Source organism: Ictidomys tridecemlineatus, chromosome 8 (genome assembly GCF_052094955.1).
Source record: "Ictidomys tridecemlineatus isolate mIctTri1 chromosome 8, mIctTri1.hap1, whole genome shotgun sequence".
NCBI lineage: Eukaryota > Metazoa > Chordata > Mammalia > Rodentia > Sciuridae > Ictidomys > Ictidomys tridecemlineatus.
In genome coordinates this window covers 17,404,078-17,416,714 of record NC_135484.1, presented here as the reverse complement: position 1 = coordinate 17,416,714, position 12,637 = coordinate 17,404,078, and the positions used below count along the sequence as shown (strand labels likewise).

General features: G+C 44.9%; 1 protein-coding gene across 5 annotated transcripts in view; it reads left to right on the top strand.

Annotated features, from left to right (window-relative positions):
* Nucleotides 1-12,637, top strand: part of Sash1 (SAM and SH3 domain containing 1) — a 170,902-nt gene that overhangs the window by 129,082 nt on the left and 29,183 nt on the right. For 3 of the 5 annotated variants that reach the window (XM_078018931.1, XM_021723893.3, XM_005321353.5), the window contains one exon: nt 8,825-8,957. In XM_078018931.1, coding sequence (XP_077875057.1) covers nt 8,825-8,957 — 133 coding nt within the window. Of the gene's footprint in view, nt 1-3,713; nt 4,118-8,824; nt 8,958-12,637 lie in introns of those variants that run through there. The other 2 variants (XM_021723895.3, XM_013356911.4) reach the window with 2 other exon arrangements.

The window sequence follows — 12,637 nt, the reverse complement described above, 5'->3', positions numbered from 1 at the left end:
TGTATCAAAAGTCTTAAAGATATGTTTTTTACTCACCAATTCTACTATTTTTTTTAAAAAGAACGTGTTACACATGGTAGATATTCTACTCCAAAGTGTGTGCTGGGCACTGCCTGTAATGTTGAACAATGGGAAACATGGAAATGTCCGATGGCAAGCACTATTTAAGTAAATCCTTCTCTGATGGAATACTATTAAATCATTATTGTATTTTTGTTTGTTATTTGTCGACACGGGAAGGTTCTCAAAGCATGGTGATTTTACAGAGCGGGTTTTACAACAGTTTGAGCCGTGTCCACAGAGAGTTCTGGACTTCTCTGGCGGAACCTGCAGCTCATGGATGGTCTTGGGGAGGGAGCACTATTACAGGCAGGTGTGCTGTTTCAACTTAAGTCTGTGTGTTCATTTGAGAGAGCCCTTGGGGACACTGGTGTAGTGCCTGTGGACGGCGGGGAGGCTTAAGGTCAAATGTCTGCATTTTTGTACAAAAGCATAAGCATAAGGGTGGAGGGAGAGAGAGAAAATTCTCCTCCGCATGTGTTTGGGGAAGTGGAAGGACAAAAAATACATATTACCAACTTTTCTCTTTGAGTATATGGAGAGGATAGGCCATTTCTCTTTCTCCTTTGTGTGTTTCTGCATTTTCCAATTTTTAACATTAAATATGTATCATGTATAACCAGAAATTTATAATAAGTGCCCCTAAAATAGGGATATAAAAATGACTTCAAAATGAAGCGCAGGGAGGGATCAGGTCATACGGTGGTGGCATCGTGTGTGCAGAGTCCTCGGTTGACTGCAGCTGGGTAGCTGAGGCCAGGAGGCTTTCCAGATGAGTGGACAGAGCTCTCCCTAGAAGAGGAGCCAGGCAGGGGAGAGGTGGCCAGCACAGGACAGCGTGGGGCATTGAGATGCCCTGAGGAGGTGTGGGGCTGAGAAGCGGGGCTCTGAGGGGCCTCTCCACATCCTCTCTGAGCAGTGGGGTGGAGCATACAGAAACTGGGGCTAAGGGAAGGGATCTGAGCCCTGTGAGGCACATTCTGCAGCCAGCCCTCTGGACCTTATTTTGAGCAGCTAATGAAGTGAGATGCTCACATCTGTGTCTGGAAAACCTACTGTGTGCTGGCTAAGTTCAAGTCCACTCCCTGAGAACAAAAGCAGCGGTGCCCTTCCCTCATGAATTCTCTCCGCTCCCAGGAAGGAAGTTTCCCAGGATGGCCTGGCCCCGTCTAGTTTTCAAATTTCCCAATTTACCCCTGTCACAGCGTGAGGACTGGGAGCTCAGGCAGGGCTGGGGAGTCCATTTCTTCACTCCACACCAAATTACACAAATATTTATGGGCAGGTACTGTGCTGGGCACGATGAATATAAGAGAAGTGGAGAGAGACCTGGTCACTGTCCCTTCAGAGCTTCTTGCCTTCAGAAAGACACGTCCATGTTGCGTCTCCAGGTGGAGCCCGACTCTGAGTAGCTCTGTGGACACCCGAATTGTCCTCCCAGAGACGGCAGCAGTTACATTGAGAAGGGGTGTGCTGTGCCAGCCCTCTTTCCCATTCTCTCAGGAGGCCCTGAGGAGTGGACTGGAGGGAAAGTCAGAGAGGGGTCTTCCCTCCGCCCTCCTCTCAACGTCTGGATAACTCCACTCCAGAGCCTCACTGGGTCTCACATTGACCTGGGGCTTCCAAGACTACCAGGCGCTAGGCTTCCTATGCCACTCTCCTCCATCCCCCCCCAAGTGCCCAGGAAGCTTCTCGAGGCCTGTTTTAGAAAGGAGAGAAGTTGAGAAACATGTTCAAGGCCACCCACTTGCCAAGGGCCACGAAGGGGATCAGAACCCACATCTGTTTTGCTGCCGAGTCCTGGCTCCTCATCCTGGTCTGGCCTCTCGTCCTCTCAGCAGCCTGTGCCCCTACCTTCAAACATCACCACGTCCCCAGTTTTTACGTGGGACGGCTGTTCTTGCCTTGCTCTTTCCACAGCACCCCAAAGAGCAGTTTGTAAGAATAAAAATCAGCACTGATGATTATTGAATTCTAGTCAATAATAAAGTAGAAGACGGCAGAAGTAATAAGCACTACCAAACTCCAGCTGTTGATTCTGTGCACACAGTTTTAGAAACAACAGCACTGCAGGGTGAATACCATTATGTCAAGTCACTCATGGAGGAATCCTTGGACCCCTAGAAGTAACATGATTTGCTGGAAGATTTGGAAATGAAACCGGGGTGTTCTGTCTCAGGAGACCCAGGACTGTCCTCTCCCTTTGACCCCACTCTTACTGGGACCTTCTCATTTTCTTATTTCTCCTGACAATTTTAAGTCACTCTGGGTGAAGAAAATCCTTGTCAACATAGAGCAAGGTAGGGGGCAAACCCACAAATTTCCAAATTCTCCCCTGCCGTCCTGTCTGTGAAATGGGGTCATGCCTATAAGCCCTTAGCACAGTACCTGGGAATGGTGGGCATTTGGTATATTCTCACCTTTGGAAGCACAGCACTGGAAAAGTCCCTGCCACAGTTTGGTTGGCGGAACATGTGGTCCCTGAGCTTGCTGTGGGAAAGGGAGTTCATAAACCAAAGAGCGCGTGGAAGAAGCAGTTTTTATTTCTAGGGGTCCAAGGCAGTATAGGGAAGTATATAGACCACAGAGGGAAGCTGTGGCGAACCCTAACAGGAGGAAGAAGAGGAAGTTCCATGAAGGATGGGAGGAGACAGTTCTGGGGCAGAAGACTTGGGGGAGCACAGGGTTGACATAATTCTTGCCAAAGAGTGACCGAGGCCAGCCAGCCAGGGAAGACAGGCAGGCCAGGCCCAGGAGAGGAGGAGGGAGTGCTGGCAGTCTGCTCCAGAACCTGGGATCTCTGCAAGGTAAACCGTGACCTTCCACTCGGGAGCTGTGGATTCCAGTATCCTCTCTTTTTCTTAGTTTAGGCAGCCTCTGGACCGCCCCCCCCCCCGCCAATCTAACCTTCTGTTTTCCAAGGAGAGGTGGTCATTAGTACTCATTGTGTTCTGCAGTGTCCCACAAAGAGATGGGCCCATGCATAATACATAAAGTCCCACACAATGAGAGCGGCTGCTAGCTGGAACTGTGCGCTGGGAATAAATGCCTGACCGACTGAATGGATTCAGCCCTGGAAAGATAGACACAGACTCGCAGCTCACGTCATGGAGACTTTATATGGGGTTTTCAGTCCTGTGTTGTTTAGACGATGCTCTGTGTAAGTTACAGCATGTGCCTGGTGCTCCCCAGAGACCCCTGAGAAAATTAAACGGTCATTTTGTGACACAGTCCCCAGGCTCATGCTTCTAGAATGCCAGAGAACTCAGCTGCCCTGAAACAATCATCGAAGCAATTTGGGGAGACAGTTTTAGAAGCCTCAGTGACGGGGAAACATCCTACATTTTACTCCTTGTGGTTAAAATAGAAAAAAGGAGTGAGGAGAGAGAAAGTGACAGCTCTGGGAAAAAACCAAAATCATAAGTTTTAATTCAGTAATTTCCAAAATAGCCCCTGGAAGGTGTCTATTTTCAATTGAGACCACTCCCTTCAGGAAAGGATTGGAAGAATATCTGAAAAAAAAAAAAAAAAAAAAGATCCTTTTTTAAGTTCAGTCACTCTTAAGGGCTAGTCCTTGTCCTGGATTTGCTCAGATTCTCGCGTTCTTTCTTTCTTTCTCTGGAATTCCATAGACAGCAATTAAGGAACTGGAGGCCAGCAGGAGGTCAGAGAGCCTTCCTCAGTGAAAACAGGGATTGTTGGCCATGCACAACACTCCCTTTTTTCCTTGTGGTGAATAGGAGATTTGCTTAGAGCTGATGACTTATGCCTTTCTTACAACTTATGCAGTTAGCAAGCGACTGGGGAATCGGGCAGCAGGCAGAGAGGCTAATTGAATCCAGTGTCTTAACTTTCTTCTTCTTCGGATGTTGGGCTGTGACGGTGGAGGCTGCCTGATCATGTAACTGCAGAGAACATGTTCAAGGAGCACCCGATCCTGACTTTGAGATTACAGACTTAAAGGATCTAGAGGGAGCCGGTCTCCAAGTGGGGAGGGGGCGGGGGTGCCGGACCTTTTCGAAACTGCCCCTCACACTCCTGCTAAATGCCGAAGCCGGTAAGTCGCCGAATGCCTCTCATGAGAAAGGCAAACTTTTTCTCTTTGCATCAAGAAAAAGCGTTTTGATTGTTCCCCTGATGTGTCTTTCTTTTCTCCTTAAATCCCTCTCCATTTGTCCTTCTCTGCTTACTTTGCTGCCTGTAACCGGAGCATTCTTGCCCTGCAGTCTTCCCCCCATGGCCGTGAATGGCTTTTGGAGGAGAATAGTAAATATTATTTTGAGAATGGGAGAGAAACAGCAGGCACGGATAGGAGCTCATTTGTGAGCTGTGCTGGCTTTTCGTGGGGCAGACTTGAATTCAGACAGCGCTGTACATTGTTATCTTCATAAGTTTACAACTGATGGGTTTTCTTCTCTTAACTTTAATGCCGAGACAATATGCACACAGGAAGATGAAGGGTCTATGTCTGATGGATGCTAGTTTAAAAAGAAACCATTGTGTCTTACAAGCAAGTGTATTTGCAATTTGAAAATTATTCTCAGAAATGCTTATTTATCTTACGGTGTTATGAGGCACTAGGGGAGATAAGTTGACTTAGCCTGGGTGTTAATTGTGACAGCGGGTTGCGGGTTTGGAGCAGGGGAGGCAAGCTGAGCCAATGAGTCTGGAAAGGGCAGGGTTTATAATCCTGTGCTCAGCATGGTCTCCAGTGGTCCCTGGAAGGATCTAGTAGTTCCTAGCAAGTCTGGTTTAACATTGATTTCTCCTGTGCCATGTGGCTTTGTGGAAGCATTTATTCCACAATCATAGTTTCGAGAAGCGTTTGTCGTAGGGTCCAGTGAAGTATGTTTCAGCGGCAGTGACAGGCTTCCTCTCAGCAGTAAATCTTCCCTAGTTACAGATGTGATTAATTTTGTTTCCCTTTTCTGATCATCCTGCATGTAGCTGTGTTATAAAAGTTCTCCACGCTGGCTCCATGGCTTTCCCATTAGAACATCGCAGATGTGTCAAGGATGCACTTGTTCCAAAAGGAGCTGGGGAGGAAGGAGGCTCCACCCTCCTTCTCCAGCCAAATGGCCCCAAAGGTTCCCCATTCAGAGTCCTGGCAGCCAAATGGTGTACTATCTCTTTAAAGCAGCTATAGTTTGGTGCCTTGGCTTGGTCAATTTGTTATGGTTAAAAACTGTGGAGCCAGCTGTCTGCAATCTGATGTAATGTTGCTATGGAAACCAGAAATGAAACACTTAAGCATTCACCACAGAATTACTACATATAGCATTAGCCAAAGTAATTAAAAGTTGAGCCATATGGGCTTTGTGGTGGAAAAATCTGCAGTAGAGAGGCTAGAAATCAAATGTTTCTATTTACAATACTGCGAAGCCACTTTTATCCCACATCCTTTGGGTGGAATAAGATGCCTTTTTCTCTTGAAGGTTTGGGGTGGGGAGGTATATAGACGGCTGAGTCCCCGCTCTTGTTTATTGGTGATAAAATTAAAATTTCTTTTAGTAAACTTTAGTAAACTCTGACTCAGGGAAAGGAGATACTACCATCTCACGGTTGAATATGTGTGAATATTTTTTTCACTTTGGTTTATTTAAAATCTGTTGTTCCTATCCTGTTCCTTAGAATCATTTATCTTATATACGTGCAGATTTCCTTTATCTTTCACAAAGTTTCTTCAGGTGGGAATATTTATTTTTAATATTTATTTATAACATTTTAATTTAAAATTTATATACATATATATTTATTTTGTGTTTCTTAATTTAAAACATTCTGAAACTCCTATCCTGGATAGTATATTTTCTAAATAAAAACAAAATGTATGTATGATACCTATTTTCAGCAGCTGAGAAGTGGCACATGGTTATTTGAAAAGAGAAACATTACATGAAGCATTCATGCTTCACTGCCCAGTTTAGGAGAAATGCAGCTTTTTACAAAATCTTTATGTTAAAATGTGTCACAACATTTTTCCTGAGAATTCAGGAGGATGCGAGTCTCCATCCATCAAAAGCATCCTTGAACTTACAGGCTGACTTAAGAGGAAATTTCTTATTTAAAGAGAAAACATACTATATGTATTTCTTGAATGATTTGAGTTTTAGCTTACATTCTTCTTCATACAAATTTTGCTGCATCAATCTTGTCAAGTCCAAAACATGATAATGCAAAGGAAATTGATAGTTGCCATGGTTTGTGATTTCTCAATGGCAAGCACCTCCAAAATTACCACCTTGTTCTTCTTCTTCAGAAAAATAGAAAAGCATCATTTCAATGTTCTAAAGAGCTTACATTTCTCCAAAAGTGAATGGAGCATGTGAAAGCAATTAACTAAGTACCTGGACTATGTTCTTTCTCACCACAGTGGATCTGGGCAGGGGAGAGTGGGGCTTGGTGGCGGGCATTGCCTGGATGTCTGTTGTCCTGGTGGAACTGTTTAGATTTCTCCCTGGAAGGTTCTGTCTAAAGCGTCTCCCCCGCAGATGATTTATGTCTTTGCAGACTACGGATTCTGTATTACTAATTTCTGTATCCCATTTTTTTTTCACTTCCTCATATGCTCCATCCATTCATTCATACAAACCACCAACTCAAACAACCAACAGCCAGGTGCAACCTCTGTGTTAGTTACAGATTTGGGGCAGGTAATACAGCTTCCTGTATCTTGATCACGAGCACCCTCTGCTTATTTCATTTTCAACTGATTCCAGTATTTTTAAGGCGAGGGTTGACAACATGTCCTGGGCTTCTCTCGTGGGTATGTTCAGAGACTTTGTGTCATGCACAGTTGCCGCTTCTGCTGGAATTGCTTGGCGTTCAAGCTGCATCACCAGGCACAATGTTGTCACATGTTTCTGCGTGATTCCATGTACCCTGGGCTCTTCAGGTGCCAATTACCCAGAGCAAGGGTTCCCCGGGTTCTCATTCCTCTGGTTGACCACTCTGACCCATTTCATCACACATCAATGTTTCGACCAAGTAAAACTGAAATTCAAATATGACGGTATAAATATGTATTTGGTTACATGTATTATTTTAGTTTTTTACCTCTTAAGTTTTAGCCTAATGTACCAAGCCTAATTGTCAGCATCCAACATAACCAACCTTCTCAGTTACCTGGGGATCCACTTTCCAATCTTCTGGGCCAGGTAACCAGGAGTGAACTTTAATTTTTGAAACCTATACATGCTGTTTTATCTAGGAATTTGGGAGAAATTGGACATAGATGTTGATAAACCTCACAAAAGGGAAGATTGAACAGTACCCTCTCTTAATGACTTGCTGATAGGTTTATGATAATTAATCATTAGTGGTCAGGAGGGAGAAAGTACCGTGACGCTATGCTGTGAGCTCCAGGGACGGACCAAGGCCAGGAAAGTGGTGGTGTTTATCCCATAGAGAGGGCCAGAGTGCCAAGAAAATATTTGTGCTCTTAACAGCCTGCACTGTTGTTATGCCTCAGTCATTAATGGAATCTTCCCTAACAAGAGTTAGCTGTCCCCTGCTAACTCCTGCTTCCCTATCTCATCGTCTATAAAATTGGGATTCATGAGAGCTTTTCTTAGGCTAAAAGTCCCCTCATTCACATTGCATTCAGATATGTGGTTTGTTTTTGTTTTGTTTTTCGGTTTGAGTCATTTCGACCATTTGGTGAACCGGGTTTGAGGACGTGGAGGGAAGGCTGTTGTCAGGATGTGCAGGATTAGCTGGATGCTCGCTGGTCTCCAGGGTGTGCTGAGGCTGAGCTCCCAGCACAGCCCAAGCACCGGCCCGTGCAGCACACTGTTAGTGGGAAACTTCTTTGGCTTTTCCTCATTTTGAATAGATACAGCAGAGGAAGCTGCATATTGAATGTTGGAGCCGACTTGGAAATGAAACCCTCATTTTGTTCACAAGGAAAGGATTGTTTTTAGCCTGGGTCACTGCTGCAGAGAGAGAATTCTCTCTCTCTCTCTCTCTCTCTCTCTCTCTCTCTCTCTCTCTCTCTCTCTCTCTCTCTCTCTCTCTCTCTGTAATGTTTGATACTTGAGGGAAAACAGCTGGGCCAGAACATACTTGGATCTCTGCAAGGCAGGATGGGATGCTGGGGAATATGGACTGGACTCTATGGCGGAAAAGGTCAGCTCTTTCCCTTGCCTCCCTTGGAGGAATGCAGGCTGTCCTCATCCTCGACTTGTGAGCCCCCCGAAAGAGCCGGGAGGCGGAAGGAATGGCTATGATGTGGCATCCGTCCTGACAGATCGGACAGGAGGAGGTTCTGCACTGCTTCCCCTTTCCTGCCTGCTGTTTTTGATTTTCGGGGGAGGACTGGAAAAAGTCAACAGAATTTTGGTTTGGAGAAGTAGTTGATGACCACGTTCAACAGCAAGTCCTGATGGGCCAGACAGAGGAGAGCCCGGCCCAAACCGCAGCAGTGTAACTGGAATTATAGGGCCAGCTCGGAGAGAGTCCTGCCTGAGAGGTCCTGTCTCTTTTAGAGACAGGGAACTAGTCTGATGAGATAAATGTCCTGTGTGCCATTCAAGGGCAAGGATGTGTGTGTGTGCTTCATGCCCAGGACTTAATTCTACTCCAAATTAGACCTTAAGATGGTACGTGCTGCTGTGTAAACCTATGGGGCAAATCTGTTGGTGCCCCAAGTTTGGGCGCAGAACTGCCCAGGTGCCCGGTAATAGGAAGGCCAGCTCTACCCAGATGCAAGAGCAAGGCTCTGGAGCAATTATCTGATTAATTTTTTCCTCTGTTTCTTTGCCAGTCAAGAGAACAATCGGATGATGAGACCGAGGAGTCGGTGAAGTTTAAGAGGTTACACAAGCTGGTCAACTCCACTCGCAGAGTCAGAAAGAAACTAATCAGGGTGGAAGATATGAAAAAGCCCAGCACTGAAGGTAAAAAAGCAGCCAACTCCACCCTGGTTATTCCCAAAGAAGTCACTTGGGGTCAGTTTTTCAGTAGAAACAGTATGATTTCAAGTGGAAAATGGATTTGAGCTCTGGCCCAAGGCTGACGGAATCGAGTCTGCTCATTAGCAGGGGGATGCTCTCCCTGTTGTGGAAGGCAGGAGCCCTGAGCCCTGGGTTGAGTATCTCAGGGGCTCAGTCATTTAAACGTGACAAACATGGGAGATGGCATTATGTGACAGTGAAATTTCTCTCAAGTGTGGTATAGCTTTAATTACGAGTCTGCACCATTTTATATAAACCTCGCAACTTCTTAGCATGAGCCTCTACTTCCAAAAAGGTTTGTAGTTCTTGCTCAGTGATTTTAGCCCAAATATGACAGATAGTACATGTGTCTTGAACAAACATCTAACCATCCAGGCACTTAATATCCCTTTGAATCTCTGAGGGGTGGTTTGTACTCTGGTAAACAATCTCAAGTCTCAATTGAAATAGGGTTTTAAGGACCTTCAGTTCTGAGGGGATCTTTAAGAGCAGTATTACAGACTGCTAAGATGAAGCCGTAACGTCAAGAGAGAGCCCAGCTGGGCTTTACTGTCCTGAACAGTTAACCTTTGGATTGCAATTACGACAGTTTAAATCTCAGCCTTCTTCAAATTCTCCCTTTTTAGTAATATGCATTTGCAGCATCTTGTAAAATTCTCCCCAAAAAAGAACAAATAAAAGAATTTCTTATTTGAAAATGATAGTAAACAAACAAACAAACAAAAAGGCCCACATCACTTGTTAAAATGTCACATCTACATGATGAGGAATTTCAAAATTTTAACATGTAGGTTTCAAAACTATGATCGTAGAGGCCTTCTTGTTCTATGTAAATAAAATCAAGCCATGTAGGGAACTGTATTTCCCCTTATTTGCAGAGATAAGAGTTTGTTATTACTGATGCTTTTTAATTTTTTTTGTTATTATTTGTGGGTTTAAATCATCTAAAATAGTACTGAGGAGGAGGGGGATCCTGTGGAAGAATGGAGGTTAGAAGGAGAAGAGGGGAGCCAGTGGGAGAGACATCAGCTTTATGGCTGGTTTTATAAACTTGGAGTTGTCTTTGATTCCAGGGTTGCATCTGGGTGTCTTTTTTGCACAGTAATTCTGTTTACATTTGAGGAAAATGTTGAGTTTTGAATGTTTCAATCCTGGCTGTCAGCTCTGGTTCCTCAGGCCATGGTAGGTCCTGTGGAAGCACACAGAAGCACTGCTTGGTACTGTTGGGATAACCATATGGAGTTTCCAAGTGTAATTCTGAGGGCACATTTTAAAACAAGCTTCATGCATACTTGCCAAAGTCAAATTTTAGCTATAACAAATGGGTGGGGCTTTATCCATAAATAAAATGGATGAAGTACCCAACACTGGGCCTACCACCCTAGAGGCCCTTCGTGTGTAACAGTCAAGTGTCTTGGGGCAGCCTTCACACTAGAGTACCATTTTAAACATACAGAGATGCCTTGCTTTGTATATTTATGCCAGAATAAATCAATTCAGCTATCTCTGAGCAGCCTCACTGAAAAAAAAGGGAAAATAACATCCAAAGATTTGTAACTAGAGGGTAAAAAATAATCACTGCACGGACCGCTGGGTATGAACGAGGCTTCACAGATGGAAGATAGATGGATGAGCTTAAGTTGTAAGTCCCACGGCTTGTCCATATCACCCAGAGAGGCCCCAGGTGTGTGTGGTGCTCCGAGTGTCTGCTTTGGCTGTCCCCAACCCCCCTGCTGCTCTGGAACTCCCTCTAGCACTGGCATGATGGGACTCTCTGAGGCCTCTTTGGCCAAAGAATTTAGGACCCATGTTCCTTATAACCCCTCTTCTTCAAAACCTTTGGACTCAGAGAGCTGATCCTGTCACTGTTTCCCTGCATGCCTAAGTTGTCTGAACAATAACTGTCCTTCACCAAGAGCATTCTATGTGCCCAGCACTTTCCATTTTATGTTGTCTTTTAATATGTCATCTTAGACTACCCACCAGAGGCAGGTACGTGTGCCATCCTCATTTGACAAATAAGGAAACTGAGACACAAAAAGGCTAAGTAATTTACTGAAGGTCTCCCACTCAGCCAGACAGCAAAAGGTCCCGAATTGAGTCCAGGCAGCCTGACTCCTCAGTGTCTCCACTCAAAAGCCAGAACAGTTAATAGCTCTTCACTCAGTTTCCCCCGCCTAACTTGAGTGTGGAGTCCATATCCTGGCATGCCTGGCCTCGGACAGTATTTAACACAGGCCACAGTGGCTACTGTCTTGTCCATAGAACTGACATTCCTCCTGTCCAGCTTCAAAATTAGCTTCATGTGTCTCTTTTCTTTAAATGTTATCCTCACAACATCCGTGTTGGGGATACTATGTAAAGATAGGTAGGCACTATTACACAAAAGTAATCATCCAAGGTCATGGAGCTGGTGAGTGGCAGAACTGGAGCCAGAATCCAGAGCACAAAGCTGTGTCCTTGGTGTTAAGTTACCCCATATCCTCCTGTCAAAATCTTCTTTCCAGGGCTGGGGTTGTGGCTCCATGGTAGTGCGCTCACCTAGCACATGCGAGGCACTGGGTTCGATCCTCAGCACCACATAAAAATAAATTAATAAAATAAAGGTATTGTGTCCAACTAAAAAAAAAAAAAATCTCCTTTCCATATTCACTCGAGTGTCATTCTGCCAAGAAGACACTTGTACCTTTAAGTCAGAGCAGGATAGAGAAGTAATGCTCTAACTCCAAGGAGTCCAAGTCAAGGCTGGGAGTTCAGGCTGCCCAGAGTCTGCATTGCACATGGCCTGCACTCAGCGCAAGCACAGGACGCAGCCTCTTCAGAGGATTTGCCACATTTCCTCCCAAGTTCTTACCAGGCTCCGACTCTCCAGAACCCAAAACATAGAGCCACACATGTCATGTGTGCTCCAGCTGGTACCAGACTCAACTGTGACACACAAGTATTGGAATTTCTGATGACAACCTTAAACCCAGTCCAGAAAATGTTCAGACCACTGCTGAGTGACAGGTCCTTCAAAAATCCAGGTTAGACCAACCTGGTCTCCCCCAATCTCCTGTAGGTTGCTGAGAGCTTCTGCATATCCTGAGACACCTGGGCTTTACCAAAACTACACCCAGGCTTGGGTTCTTTGAAACAGTTCTCTGTTGCGCTCTCTGTCACCAGGCTGTGCCTGCAGACCTGGCTCAGATGTTTCTTTAAGTTTCCCTAAAAGATCCCTGAACAACTCTTCAGTGAACTTTGTGCTAGACATAGTTTAGTCTCCTTCCTCGCTTCCCTCCTTTCTCTACCACCATCTCCTGAATGTGAACACAAAGTCCATTTTGGATAAGATTAATAGCAGTTGTTTTTTTTCTTCCTTGTATGTTTGTAACAATAATTACCATCAATTGGGAAAAGTAGCAGTTTTTAGAATTTGAAAGGATTGGTACCATTCTGATCACACACCTCTGTGTCTCTCTCTCTCTCTCTCTCTCTCTCTCTCTCTCTCTCTCTCTCTCTCTCTAAGGGAGCATTCCTGTCCCTTTTTCTCTTGACATTTAACTAGGCACTAGCACCCTCATCCCAGCTGGCATATTTAATGCTGTCCTTCTGTTCCAAGGAACTTTGTATTTTTTCCTGTT